At 39.8% G+C, this 15,866-nt stretch overlaps 1 protein-coding gene across 4 annotated transcripts in view; it reads left to right on the top strand.

The window, feature by feature from the left end:
* Positions 1-15,674, top strand: part of fam131ba (family with sequence similarity 131 member Ba) — a 46,110-nt gene extending 30,436 nt beyond the window's left edge. For 2 of the 4 annotated variants that reach the window (XM_053490128.1, XM_053490130.1), the window contains 6 exons: positions 227-329; positions 5,751-5,969; positions 6,977-7,117; positions 10,452-10,744; positions 11,371-11,628; positions 14,104-15,674. In XM_053490128.1, the coding sequence (XP_053346103.1) occupies positions 227-329; positions 5,751-5,969; positions 6,977-7,117; positions 10,452-10,744; positions 11,371-11,628; positions 14,104-14,340 (1,251 nt within the window). In that variant the 3' untranslated portion in view covers positions 14,341-15,674. The remainder of the gene's footprint in view (positions 1-226; positions 330-5,750; positions 5,970-6,976; positions 7,118-10,451; positions 10,745-11,370; positions 11,629-14,103) is intronic. The other 2 variants (XM_053490129.1, XM_053490131.1) reach the window with 2 other exon arrangements.
* Positions 15,675-15,866: the final 192 nt, after the last annotated feature.

The following is a 15,866-nucleotide window of genomic DNA, read 5'->3' on the forward strand; positions in this document are numbered from 1 at the left end:
AACAGCAACAAAAGTCCACTTGCCATAACTAAACTTCCAAGCAACTGCATTTAAATCACTAACACTTTTCAGCTACAGAGATCTCTCATTTTTCCTGAACAAGTAAATAGCATATGAATACCTAGGTGTGCCCATGTCCATCTTTCCTTAATGCTTGTTCCTTCCTTTCTTTCTTTCTCCAAATCTTCTATTTATATTCTCTCCTTGCAACATTTCTGTCTACCAGCTGTCTATGGAGGACACCACCTCCATCTTGCCTCGTCTCAAACGGAACTCCAACGCCTATGGGATTGGAGCTCTGGCTAAGTCCTCTCTGTCAGGTGTGTCAGGTGTGTGTCTGTCCCGGTAGATGGTAACTGACCCCATGTTGGCTCTAGTGGAGGAAATGGCGAGTGGAGCCAACATGGCTGCCCCTGTGGGTCCCTTCCCCTTCCAGTTTCATATCCTGCTGCCATTAGTTAGTGCTTGTCAATGGCCAAAGCCAGCCATTGACGAAAGCCCAATTAGATCCAACCAGAGCACAAACATTGGTTCATCAAAATTCACAACCCATTACCACAGGCTTGCTGCTGGGAATTGTATTGTTTGGTTCTTCAGTGGTTATACGAGTGTTGATGTAGTGTCTTTGTGGTTTTGTCCAGTGTGCAAATGTGAGTTTATTACAGTGTTGTGAATATTATTCTTGTGTTGTGCTTTGTGAGTGACAGTTGTACTGACTGATTACCTTTATCCTATGACGAAATCGTTCTGTTCTCAAGGGAATAGTCACTTCCAGGATGCCCTCATTGCCAGGATATAAGGAGTGCCTTAATGGTATGATGAGTATGACCTTTATATAATTCGTGGCCACCACCCAGATTTCAATCCTATTAAACACCAACGTGTTAGAGATCACTGTTTACCACCATGAAAACACAAAGATCATTTAGATTAATTGTGTTTAAAGTTTGTGGTACAGTTCAAGAGACATTTAGAATTGTTGCTTTATGCCTAAGTTTTAAGTTATATGTGTGTTACGCTTAGGTAAATAAGAGAAGTTTCCTCTACAGCATGCTTGTCCTTGTTCCAGGTCTCATCATGCTAAGGGGTGAAAGAAAGGGATTCATGATGCTAAGACTAAAAAATGGTGTCCCTAGAGAGATTATGGACGCAACACAAACACATGCAAACAACATAGTTAATGGTACCTTTTATACACTGTTCAGCCATAAAATTACGACCACTGACAGGTGAAGTCAACAACATTAACAACATAAATGATAAACCAATAAACTGTTGATAGGATTATGGGTAACCAAGGCTTTTCACCCAAAGGCTAGCCCGTCTAGTCCGATCCCACATAAAAGCCCATCCAGCGTCAAGTAGCAAAAAAAAGTAAATGCTGACCATGACAGAAGGACATGAGAACACCCAGTGCACCACAACACACAGTGCATGGGACCCAGCATCCAAAGATACCAAGGAAGCTGCCAACCAGTCCGCCAAACACAAAGTTCAAACTCCCTTTCCATTCGAGCACTCATGGGATGTGCCACCCTCCCTGGAGGCCCCAACCAACAGCACCTAAGAGATCCGCTGCCAACGTTCTGTTGTCAGACACCACAGCACACCCCCAGAGGCCCTGCATTGCCATGTCCCAAAGGACCATGTTGAGATTGGCTTTGCTAGCTTCCAAATGTTATGCACATTTACAACAGGAAAAATATAGAATGAATTTTAGGGATGCCGGTATTGATCGACCTGAGTCTTACTTTAACTGGAACGTTAACGGACACATTTTACATTGCTTTAAACGTTTTACAAACTTCTGTGTCATAATATAACTTGTTTAAAAGCAAAGCAATATGTGACCTTTGATCCTGAATAAAATACCAAATTAATAGAGTGATTCTCATCTTCAGTAGAGAGCAGTATCACTTTTTCAGTGATTGAGTGTCAGCACTTGAGTCCTCCTTATTATAAAATAAGATCAGTATTAGATCTTGAGTGGATCTTACTTCAATAAGGATCAGCGACGCAACAGAGCGGTTCAAGGAGAATAAAAATGTCAGAGAGAAATGTTTGTATCTCTTTGAACCAGTTAAAAATGTACATTTTAAAATAAATAAAAACTGGAACAAATTCTCAAAAATGCTTTGAAAAACTTAGTTTTACTTAGCACTAATTAAAGCAGATTTTTTTGCTAGCACTTTTAGCATGAGCTTAAATGCATTGCACATATTAGCATTGTAGGTAGTGAACTTTAAGCTAACACTTTTAGCATAAATGAATAGGGTTTTACATTGACCAAATGAACACTATGCCTAGTAAACGTTTTGGTAACACTTTAAGAACTTTTAGCACTTTTTTGGTAGGACTTATCAGTGTGAGTGAGAAGGTATAACAAATTAGCATTGTGGCTAGTGGAGTTTTTGCTAACGATATTAGCATGAACGAATAAGGTTTTACACTGCACAAATTAGCATTGTGGCTAGCAGGAATTTTTGGGAACACTTTAAGCAAAAGTGAGAGGGCTTTATGTTGCACAAATTAACATTGTGACTAACAGCCTTTTGACTAACACTGACTGCAGTTCAAACTGCGCAATATCCTTATACACCGATCAGCCATAACATTTGGACCTAATATTGAGTAGGTCCTCATTTTGTCACCATAACACTGATGCACTGTGTGTTCTGACACCTTTCTGTCACAATCAGCATTAACCTTTTCATCAATTTAATCTACACTAGCGCTTCTATTGGATCAGACTACACGGGCTAGCCTTCCCTCCCAATGTGCATCAGTGAATCTTGTCTTCAGTTTACCGGTTTTCCTTCCATGGATCGATTTTGGTACGTGCTGACCACTGAGGACAAGGAACATCCCACAAGACCTGTAGTTTTGGAGGTGCTCTGACCCAGTCCTCTGTCAAAGTCGCTCAAATCCTTACACTTGACGTTTTTTTTTTTTCTGCTTCCAAAATGTCAACTTTGAAAAAATATATCCCACCCACTTCCAGCCTCCATTGTAACGAGATATTGAAAAAGAGCCACATTGTAATGGTTAGACAACTGGGTCAGAGCACCTCCAAAACTTCAGATCTTGTGGGATGTTCCTGATCTGCAGTGGTCAGGACATACCAAAAGTGATCCAAGGAAGGAAAATGGGTAAACTGGAGACAGGGTCATGTGTAGCCAAGGTTGCACACTGGGAGCGGAGGCTGGCCTGTGTAGTCCAATTTAATAGACGAGCTAGTGTAGATCCAATTGATGGAAATATTAATGCTGGTTCCAATAGGAAGATGTCAAAACATAGAGTGCATCAACATCATGCTGGCAAAGGTGGACCTACTCAATATTAGGCAAGTGGTCATAATGTTATGGATAATTAGTGTAAATATTCGATATTTTTGAAACCTTAGAAAACCACAACACCTCAGATGATTCAATCAGTTGAAATTTTCATGATGGTGGTAAAGTGTTATCTAACACACTGGTCCGAAATCTGCCAAACTGTACATACATAAGCTGTTCAAAGGGGTTGACATCTAAACAACTTCCTCCTTCTTCAGGGTGGTCTTTGTCATGCTGGAAGAGGCCATTCCCATTAGGATATACTCTGTATGCTGTATATACTGTAGATATCACCGGATCATCATGTATATCAATATTTGTGTGTACGTGGGTGGGTGTGTAGCAACCTGGGAAAACCATTTATATGGTGTTATTTAAGATGAAGTAACAGGTTATAATGGGATTTCCTAGACTGATGTACTGTATGCTTCTTTTTAAAGATCACTCTGTCGTCAGGACAGTGTGTGTTTGATTGATTCTTTGTTTGGATCAAGTGATAGGACAGGTGCGTTATGGGAACCTGTACAGTGTTTTGTCATTTGATCCCATGCTGAAGTGATTAGGCGATGCATATTGTATGGTTGCTATCAAGGCTTAGGTTAGAAAGTAGAGTTAAGAGAAACATTTTTTTATGTCATTGCATTACATAATGGAATATACAGCAAAACAGAATTCTGGTCATTTTTAGCTGTTTCACAGAATGCAATCATAGTGGCGTCTGAGCAGACACATGTAGGAATGTGAGTCAAAAATTATCCGCAGTCTGGCTGTAGAATTTATTTTAATTAGCTTTTTTAATAAAAGACAATAATTAACTTTTTACATGATGTCCTTGCTTCTCAATACCCTTTGTCCATATATCAAGAAGCTTTTATATTCACTTATTTAAAAAAAAAATGTTTTAGGGTGAGCTGCGAGCCATGTTTGCACTGCTGTCTTCACTTCTTCATCAGAAGTGAAAATTCGTCTTAGTGGGACCAAACAGATGAATGATGGAGCAAAATCAGGACTATAGGGAGGATGCTTTAAAACCTCAAAATAAAGTTTTCCAGAGTGTTGACAGTGTAGGCAGAAATGTGCATCATCATGCAAGATCTCGACACCCTTGGATAGAAGTTCTCGGCGTTTAATCCAAAGTTTGGTCTTCAGCTCATTAATAAGCGTCTCACTGTAACAAGCACCATTGATTGTTGAACCTTTTTCCTGATAGTGTTCCAATACTTTCGCTTGAGAATCCCAGAAAACTGTAAGCATTGATTCATTTTCCAGCTGATGGTTGACTTTTGAACTTTTTCTCGATGGGCAAATGAGGACATTTCCGTTCCATACTCTCAGGCTCGTAGTGATGAATCCATGTCTCGTCACCAGTAATAATTCTCTTTAAAATTTTCACCTTTCTAAGAGGTAGCATCGGTCCGAAGTTTTTTTTTTTTTGATTTCCTGCATGTTCACATCTGCACAGCAGTGACTATGGAGACAGTAAGCTTGAACGGAAAGAGTGTGACCAAAATAAGTTTTTAATATAACTGGAGTGCGGATAATTTTTGACTCACCCTGATATATTATTGGAATGTATAGCACTATCCCATAGGCCATGCCTCCCTTTCTCTCTAAAACACACAAACAAGTTTCCTATGTTTATCCAGAGAAAGGGGTAACAAGTTGCTTCACAGTTCCACGGCCCCCTAAGCTCAGGGTTACTGTTACTCTCTGTGCAGAATTTCTCCCATTCTCCATGTGGGCTTCCTCCATGGTTTTGGTTCGTCTGAATAGGCTCTGGATACATCACCGCCATGAGAAATTAGCCACTAAAGTTGAATTAATCACTACATATGAAGACACAGAATGACTTTTGTTATTATGAGGTAGTTCATCAGAAGAATAACATCGACGGGTGCATAAGACATCGGCGTTGACTTTTACCTCTATTGGAAAATGAATCTCAGTTTATTAACCCAAGTAATAAATTCTGGAGAGTAAAAAAGTCTCTGTGACCTTTTCCCAACGAACAATGCCGTTGCTAGGCTTCCTTCTATAAAAAAAAGAAAGAATTTAGGTTATAATAGATCTGTATGTGACTCAATTATGGTTTTGAAAAAAAAAAAAAAAACCCAATCATTATTCATAATGCATTGCCTTGATACGCTCATTTCTCTCCATTCAGGAGCATGCAGAGCCACAGCTGTGTCCAAATTTCATGTAGTGCAGATCATCATGCAAATTTTTTTTTTCTCATTAGGCCAAGGTTTAACATATTGATAGCAGCCAATGTGGGCTCAGTCATGCAGTCACATACGATCTTCACCATGACTGAAGAATTATACATTATACATATTACATGACAAAAAACGATGTCTAGCTGCCACTTAATGTGTTTTTAAATACTTCTTTATTGCTTGTGTCTTGTCTATGTAGGTGTGACCAGGTCCATGAAGGACAAGGTAACTAAACCCACAGCTATGGCTCAAGGCCGTGTCGCCCACATGATTGAGTGGCAGAGTTGGGGCAAACCATCTGCTGGGCCAATAGGGGGAGCGAGGCTTTCCAATCTGCACCGTGAGAGGGAAAGGAGACTCGAGAATGACGCCTACAGTGACCTAAGTGATGGGGAGAAGGAGGCGCGAATGGCTGCTGGTAAAACTTTCTTCGAAGCAGCTTATACTAGATAGTTGAATTACAGAACTAAAGAAATACTGATGGGGAAAATTCAAGAAATACAGCCAATTCATTCTGGTCCACCACCACATTCCAAAGGTGCTCCAATGGATTGAGATCTGGTGCCCGTGGTGGCCATTTGAGTAAAGTGACCTCATTGTCATGTTTTACGGTGTGCTATCCTGTGATCATGAAGTGATGGGCAACAATACTCAGGTAGGCTAAACCATGCTCATTTGGTGCTAATGGGCCAAAAGTATCCCAAGAAGGTATCCCCTCATCCCATTACACCACCACCAGCAGCAACCTGATTTGTTTATACAACACAGGATAAACTTAAAGGTTCATGTTGTTTACACCTATCGCCGAATGTCACAGCAGAAATCAAGACTCATCAAACCAGGCAGCGTTTTCCCAACCCAATCAGGAATAAATTGCACATAAGTATTTGGAGCATAGACATAACTACATGCTACTTGGAGAGTGAATTGAACACTCAGGGGTTGATTGTCTGACAGTTCCAGGGTTTTTAAAGTGAAATTATAAACTTTTAAAGTAATAAAATGTCAAACGGCAGTATTATAATCCATAAATAGATATAACATGAATTCAGTTAATTATAATAATCAATTGACGCCTGTTTGAAAAACACAGCTTATATCACGACCGTAACTGTGATATGGATGAAAAAAGAATAAAACGATAAACTATTTAAATTTAAAGCAAGCTCTGAGTGCGATAAGTTCATGATCGGCTGCATATTCTCTTTTATTACTTAAATAAGCAAATTAAAACCATAATGTTGTGTAATCATAAGTACACATTACGATCTCTTGAATTCTGTTTAGTATATCGTAGTACCTTCTTCCACTTCGCGTACTGGTTTAGTGACGTGTTTACTGAGTCCTGATGTGGGAGTTTCAGTGGAATATTTCACCTGTTAACAGTCCACTTCTTCTTCTTTTTCTTTTTCTTTTCATTACCAGGAGTGATGCAGCAATTTGCAATCTCCGAGGCCACACTGCTGGCCTGGAATTCTATGGATGGAGAGAGCTTCTGTGTTGACTCCAACCAAGGCAGTGTAGCACACCTCAGTGAAGTTAATCAGGAGAGCATTACCAGCAGAGGTAAAGATAATGTTTCATTTTTGTAACAATGCGAGTCTCTCGAGGGGCAGAGCCACAGGAAAGTACTCCCCACTGTTCAGAATGGGCAGATCCACAGGTGGCTTTCCAGCGGCAGTCTAGACGTGTGGTTACCAGGCGCCGCCGCCTCAAAGCCAACCAGAGCGGACGCACTGTTCCTGGCGTCATGTCTATTTAATGGCCAAGACGAAAACAAAGACAAAGGCAAAAGACTCAAAGCCGGTTTCTATGCAAGAAGCCAGCGTGATTCAGTCTTACTGTGGTTTAAGTTAAAAGTGTCACAATCACACGTAAGCCCTTAGTAAGGGTCGACTCGCCCAGTGAGGGCAACAGTGTTTATTTTTAGATGCTGCATTTGGTCTCGCAGAGATGGTGGAGCTCTGTTCAGTTTGTGGTTTAGTTTTACTTAGTTCCTCTTCAGTTCCAATTAATAACACCACGTATCTCCAAACAGGAAGGTCTTCCAGCACATGTGTCCTATGCACTCTCACATACTCATATTTCATTGACTTCCTCAAAAGCCCTGTGTAAGGGCTCTTATAAATATTACTAAGTCTTACACTAATGTGGATGCGTTTGTCGTCTCAAACATGCGCACATGCACACAGTGATGCATCTTCACTCACTTAATCTGGGTTAAAACATGTCGTATTTGTCTGACCATGCATTCATCTTAAACAGTGCATGTGATTTTGGTACAAATCTGTTTGGGGTTTGGTTCAGGCTGTATTTGTTGAGGTCCAGAAGAAGGAAAGAAAGCCTTTTTAGCAGCTATTGCTACAGTAGCACTGCTATAAAATCTGCTGACTGACTGACGATGTTAGCGCCCTACGCATGCACAGAAGTCCCATTACTTCTCATCTGCTCGTTCTCATTGAAATCACATGACCATGTATGGGATATGTATCTGATCTAGGATGACATACTCAGATCCGATCTGAAAAGCATCAGATTTGTGCGTGTTCTGACAGCCATAAAAAAATCAGATCTGTGTCACATCAGGTTAAAAAGTTTGGATTTAAGTCACTCCAGGGTGACGGGTAATGTGAATGTCTCCAAGAGCACTTACAGTAGGTTAGATATCATGACAGACTGAACTGGCATTCAGGATACAGGAGCCTCAGTCAACTCTGACATCATACTAAATGATGAACGAACTGCTTGACAAAAAAAGGTCCTTTTATATTCCTTTGAAGTGATAAATGACCCCTATTTAAAGGAAAGGAGTAGTTGAGCTTCTTGAACTCCTAATCACTTGTCTACAAGCATGGCGAGACGCACAACAAAAATAGAAAATAATGTAGTACACAGTATTCATTATCATCCCTGCTGTCATACAGCCATCTTTCAATTTCTCCTTCTCATTCTGTACACATCTACACCATATGGAGCAAATCTCTTAGCAGCTCCAGCATCACTGCTTCAGAGTTCTCAGTGTGTGCGTAATAAAGCACTAGAGGTGTCTGGGGCATGCGCTAGTTTTGAGTTGACTGTCCTATCTTAGCATTGCTAGCTTGTCTTGGTTATCAATGACTGTGTGTTGTTTGCTAGTTATTTCTATGATCATGGTCAGTGCTGTTACTCATGGTCGTTATTCTTCAACCATCTTTCTCTAAAGTTCTTTAGCGTTATGGTGCCTTCCTGCTAGCATAATGACAGAGCATATGCTAGCATAATTTCCCTTATTCACCACTGAACCTACTATGTTAGCATCTATTGTGAGTTGTTAACTGAAGCTTCTATTGTCTGAATCCAACAAGCTGGAGAAGAGCAACCTTGTAATTGACCCTGATAACTGATTAAGGAGTGGCTTGAACATACCCTGCCCTGACAGCTAATTTATGCCGTCTCAAACAAACATATCTAACAACAATTAAATATTGCAAGAACTCAGTTAAGCTATGATACCACACAATGGATAACTATATAGGCCAATGATCCTCGCTGCGTCTCCTAGAAGCAGAATTAGGATTCTATACCTACATTAGGGTGCTTAATGCTTCCAGGCTGATTATGACCCATAGTACAATTCCAGACTTAGTAATATCAGTTCTATCATAAAGCATTCACTCATCCACTCTCACTTATCGTCTATACCGCTTCATCCTGTATTCAGGTTGGCGGGGACCTGGAGCCTATCGCAGGAGACTTACAGTAGGGCATGAGGCAGGGTACACCCTGGACAGGGTGCCAATCCATCGCAGGGCACACACACAAACACACACTCATTCACACACTACAGGCAATTTGGGAACGGCAATTAGCCTAACCTGCATGTCTATGGACTGTGGGAGGAAACCGGAGTACCCGGAGGAAACCCACCAAGCACGGGGAGAACATGCAAACTCCATGCACACAGAGACGAGAATCAGACCCTGGAGGTGCAAGGCGACAGTACTTTATAAAACATTCGATTTAGTTTATTTGTTAAAATAATAAATTATAATTTATTTAGATTTAATGTTTATTTTATTATTATTATGGTTATTATTTAAGTTAGTAGTTGTCAGTGTGGATAGCATCTGTTTATAAACATGTGTGTGATGGATTGGGACCCCGTCCAGGATGTACCCCACTTTGTGCCCTAAGTCTTCTGAGAGACTGGCCCTCCATGACCCTTTATGCGGGTATAGAAGCGGTATTTCAGCTGGAGCCTTAACAGACCATCAACTCCCCCAATGTCTGTCTGCTTATTCACACACTACGGGCTATTAGGGAACACCAATTATAGACCAAGGCTTACAAAACAAGCCGACACAAGCCTAATCTGCATGTCTTTGGGCTGTGGAAGGAAACCGGAGTACCCGGAGAAAACCCACCAAGCATGGGGAGAACTTACAAACACAGACAGACATTGGGGGAGCTCTAAAGCGGGTGCTCACTTACAGAAATAGTAAAGTATGGGACCTTTAAATTGTATCACATGGTCATCAGTTAGTCATTTTGGTCAAGACAGAGATTCACTCTTCTCTCATTCAGTGGATCCACCGAGTCTCATATTTATTAAGAAACTATAACTGCTGGAGTAGAGGAGCAAAAACTATTATTATTGAGAGACGAATTTCAAACAAAATACAGCTACAGGAATGCATGGTTCTTTTTTAATATCATGCATTATGTATCATTAATTGTTGCTAAGCAATTTATATTTGATTGTCACTAGAGAGGGTTTGGCTGATTGTACTTAGTTAGTAACCGAGTAACCAGGTTTAAGGATCTACCCAATGACGGAAACTTTTGCAAGTTGCTTTTTTTGCGATTTGCAACTTGCTCTCGCAAATGCCTAAATGTAAATATATTATATTTTTTACTCTAGATCAGCCTTTGCACCATTCATCTGCAGAAGTGTGGCCTCACACCTATGTCTCCCAGGGTCTGTATTGCCTTTCATCCTCTGATGCCTGGGAACCAATCAGCAATGAGCTATCAGACATGGCCTCTCCTGCTGCTGGCTCCTACATAGCCAGCGGGGCTTCTGGAGAAGGCTACGACTGCTCGCCCCACTATCTGTCCCAGCAGCAGCTTGCACTTCAGCAGCAGACCCACCTACAGCAGCTGCAGCAGATGCAGCAGTACCAGCAGCAGCAACTCATGCAGTACCAGCAACAGGTTCGAACACTTCACTTATATTATGGAGTACTAACAGAAACTGTACAGTAGCGATACAAGGGATAGTGCAACACTACACTTCTTTACACACCAGAAGCGAATTACCCAACTAAATGTTTTTTCTTGTGACAATGATATTTTTCGAACCAGTAACCACCCAAAAGAAAAGGCAGAATTTAGATGCCTTTTTGGCCCCAAGTTGAAATAAATCACTTGGTGAGCCAACTTATTATCTTTGTTTCGGCTAACTTTTTTTTTTTTTTGCAAACATTTAAAGACAATGAGAGGCAAAGAGTGTTTCTTATGATACTGGTCTATTTATACCTACTTGACAGGTTCAACCCTTGCACCAAGAACTGAACCTCTCCACCTCTCCACATGGATTTGATGTGAATATCCGTGGTGCGTTTAATTCGCTTAAATTTTTACTTTTCCGCACCGTTTATTCACGTCCTTCCTGGTGTGTAAAGACCTTAAAACTATGTAGTTGCAAAGTCCAAAGGGCTTACCAGCTATTTAGTAATTAATTTTTTTTGGTCTTTGATTAAAATTTGCTGCAACATGATTACCAATTTATTTATTTTTTTGTCTTTTTTTTTTTTGTCTTTAAACCATATTCCTTTCAGTCACTGGAACATCGCCTACACAGCACCTCCCATTCTTTGCAAGCTACGCCAAATAGCACCATTCATAGCTTGGGTCCACCCACTCATCCACGACTGGCTGATTTGTGGGCGGCTGCACAAGTGGAGCCACATCAGATGGAAATAATGGGACACATGAGCATAAACATGGCAGAAATGGGGACGTCAGAAATGTATGGCGAGGAACTAATTACAGAAAATGAGTGCATCCCTGAGCAACAAGAGGAAGAGGAATCTAAGGTGTGCCATTCAAAAATTTTACGCATTCTGTATTTTAACAATGATGCATGCTAATATTAGCATTAAAATTTTTTCAAAAGTCCAGTTATTTTCCATAATAAAATGACAGATTAGTTAATGAACATGTGAATCTAGAGTAACTGACATTTATGACGACTTGGAACCCCAATGGGTTTTCCTTATTTATCATTAGTTCTCTTCCATGTTTTAACTTTCCTGTCCAGGTAAAACAGAAAATGTCTGGCGAAAGTTCATAAAGTAAAATGAAATCTAGCAGCCCTATGTGCTCGAGGGCTACTGATCAAAAGGGTGAGGGTTCAAGCCCCAGCATCGCCAGGGTTCCACTGTTGAGCCCTTGAGCAAGGGTCTTAACCCTATCTGCTGCTGTATCCTCTCTGACCCCAACTTCCTTTATTCAATATTTAAACTGCAATAATAAAATTATAACATTTAAACCTAGTAGGCAAGGTGAAAATAACCCGTATGAAAAAAAGGCTGAGATCTTACCACGCTAAGTGTCTAGGAGCCGTTAATCCCTACGGTGGAATGTAAAAAGTGGAATGTATGTATTTACAGAGTTTTACAGCAAAGGAAGCGTAAAAGCTGTTATGTATGTCAAGAGAGACCCCAAGATTATCGTATAATAGGGAGCCCGGTGTGGGGCTTAGACTGGGAGATGCTGGTGCAAAGAACCGCTGGAGTTATTGCGCAACAGTCTGGGAGGTCTTCTCCTTTTTCTGGAAGAGACATCGTTTTTTTTTTTTTCCAGTTCAAAAGACAAATTTTTTTTCTTTTTTAGTTTTTAGACCTTTTAAACAAAACCTTTTTGTCCGTACTTTTCTCCTTACACACTCTTTTCTCTATCACATACTCATCACTTTTCTTTTATACACCATTTTTGTATTTTCTTTTAAAACACTCTTCTCTTTCTCACATACCCCAACAAAATTGTACCAATGTAAGGTATTAAATGTTGTACTGTAGCAGATTTACTGGTTTGCAGTCCTCCCAAGTGGTTCGTGCTTCTTTATAATGAATGACAGGATGTAAAATTAATTTCTTGTCATGGTGGCTTTCCTCCGGGTACTCCGGTTTCCTCCAATTGTCCAAAAACATGGAAATTAAGCTAACTGGCATTTCCAAATAGCCTATAGTGTGTGAAGGATTGTGCATGTGTGTGTGCCCAGCTATGAATTGGCACCCTGTCCAGAGTGTGCAACACGTCATGCTCTAGTCCTCTATACTTGTGTACCCAAGTAAAAGTACAGAAGTACTTGTCTTAAGTATCAAAACTTCAGGGCTTGTATTATCTCACAGTTGCTTTTTTCATATTTTCACGTTCTGATTATAAATGTGCTGTTCTAGTCGCTGAATGAACCCAGGTCTGCTTCTGATTTCAAACACCTGTTTTGTTATTAGGTGTGTTTCAAAGAAAAGGCAAGTCATGCAGTAATGCATCATACGATAGTCAGCAGGTGGCTTTAAATTCTTGCTTTAAATGCTACACTTATGCAGTGAAGTAAAAGAACAGATATTTAGTGTATGTTGTAGTGGAGTACCAGTTAAAAGTATAATTTAATAAAAATGATTTAAGTATGGTACAGATAGGTGAAATATGTACTTAAGTTTAGTATCGAAGGTTAGATTAGGTTGGGTAAGGTTAAGTTGATTTATTTTTCCGCGCAGGTAAATTTGTTTTGTAGAAAAATTATTGAAGTGACATCCATTCTGACATACAATTTCAAAACACTTACTCTCACTCATCTTCTATACCACTTTACCCTGTATTCAGGGTTGCGGAGACTTGGAGCCTATTTCAGGATACTTACGGCACAAGGCAGTGTACACCCTGGACAGGGTGCCAACCCATCACAGGGCACACACACATACTGTACACACAATTTGGGAACGCCAATAAGCCCAACCTGCATATCTTTGGACTGTGGGAGGAAACTCACCGAGCACGGGGAGAACATGCAAACTCCATGCACACCAAGATGGGAATCGAGCCTGGCTGGGAATTAAACCCGGACCATGGAGGTGCAAGGCGACAGTGCTAACCACTACACCACCAAAATGCAACACAACAAAATAGCAATAACATGATACAGTAGGTGATAAAACTGTTCAGGGACCCACCACTCAATTATAAAAAATATATAAAAAAAAAAACACTAAATAAATGGATAATGATTAAAGTTTTGGCATGCTCCGCAGTGGAAGAAGAATGCTAGGTGAATTGTCAATACATTTTAACATGTTAAAGTGAATGAATAGTCAATATTCAAATGTGATGTTACAGAAATCAAGAATTTCAATTTGGGACAGTTCACGAATGTTAAGAAGCACCTTAGAGCTGTGCAAAGACTTTTCAGACTATATTCTTAAATATGGAAGACGGAAACAAGTAACTGTTGTTTTTGTGATGCTAATAATGAAAAAAAACTGTTTTCTTTCAAAATTGTTCCACTCAAGGAGGATGACATCACATTAACGCTGGAACCCGAGGCAACATCTATGATGGCAGTTTGTACCACACAGCCTCAGAGAGAGGGTCCGATGCCTGGCGGCGTGAGCCCGCCCCTTCCACACGCAGAGCCGATGCCCGAACACATGGCCTTCGAGGTCACGTCCTGCATCATCCAATCCTTGGAAGAGAAGGAAGAAGGCGAAGTCGAGGACGGGGCTGTTGTCGTCGTGGCGACCAATTAACGGCTTGTTTTTTGTTTTTTTGTTTTTTCAAGAGGATAGAAGAAAGAAACTTTTCCAAAATGGAACGTCTTTAATGAAATAATCAACTATATACGCTATTGTATAACCAACTACACCCAAGGTATACAGTATGTTTTTATTTTTTCGGTCGCTCGAAAGGTGAAAGACTCCGCAGTGACCGATATGATAAAGGACATAATCAAACAAACAAAAAGGCATTCTTTAAATGCAGGGACACACTTACTAACGGAGATGTAAAGAAGGTATGATATGATACAGTATGATAGTATATGACATGTGGTACAGCATATTGACCGGAGAAGGACCATTACAGTATACAAGGACGCTTGGAAAAAGAAAGGAAAGAAAACTGTGCAATACTAACATACCAAGACAACCAAAAGAAAGTGCATGCATTCTGAATATTTAAGTGACAGAATAACCAGTATACATATAGTAATAACGAAAAATTGATTTTTGTAATAAAATTTAAAAGCCAAACTAAATATTATGTATTTCTATGTACATACAACATGTACTGTATGTTTCTATTTATGTATGTATGTATGTATGTATGTATGTATGTATGTATGTGTGTGTGTGTGTATGTTGGTGTGTATGTTGGTATGACTGTATGATTGCATGTATGTATAAAGGTATATTCTCAAAACCATTATCTGTTTATTCACCATTTGGCAATAATGTTGTTTGAAGTGTGTAATATGTATTTTACTTCCAACACACACACACACACACACACACACACACACACACACATACAAAGCTGTTTATATTATATAAGCAAGCACAATACTGCCCAATTGGGAACAGTGCTATACTGTTCAACATCTGTATAAGACTTATGCACTATTATGAATATAAAAGAATGTACCGTCTTACGGCTGGCGACGACATTTTTGTTCCATCAGGAACAAAGCGTTTCCTTTAAGTTTGTTACTGTATTTTTGTTATTTTTCGTCCTCGTATGCCTTTTTTCTCAAGATTGATAATCATAACTCTTCGACTGGACAATAAAGCACGGAAGTTCAGATACAGCTTCCTGAGAGAGTAAGAGCGGTGTGATGGGGGACAGGAAGCACTCTTGCACAAAGCAGCCTAGGAAAAGTAACCAAAGGATGTTATAACCAACAACACTAATCAGATAACCATCCTATAGTTTACAAGCGAAGCAGAATTTTTTTTTATTTGAAATATAAATAGCGCTTAAATAAAGTAGAATTTAAACACCATGTTTGGGTGTTCCAGCGATTTAATGTACTCATACTGTGATCGTTTCATTTAGATTTTCTCATTTAAGAAAAAATATATAATAATAATAATAATAATAATGAACTGATTTGGTGGTCAGTTTTGATAACAGAAATTGTGCATTATTTTATTGTCATGATGGACCGGATGACTGTGGACATAACGGAGGAAAGTAAAAGAAGGAAGGTGCTACGAATTCATTGTAGGCTTTGTTCTAATTATTTGAAGTGGCATTGAAGGACAAGGGATATTTAAGT

Source organism: Clarias gariepinus, chromosome 28 (assembly GCF_024256425.1).
Source record: "Clarias gariepinus isolate MV-2021 ecotype Netherlands chromosome 28, CGAR_prim_01v2, whole genome shotgun sequence".
In the NCBI taxonomy this organism is placed as follows: Eukaryota; Metazoa; Chordata; class Actinopteri; order Siluriformes; family Clariidae; genus Clarias; species Clarias gariepinus.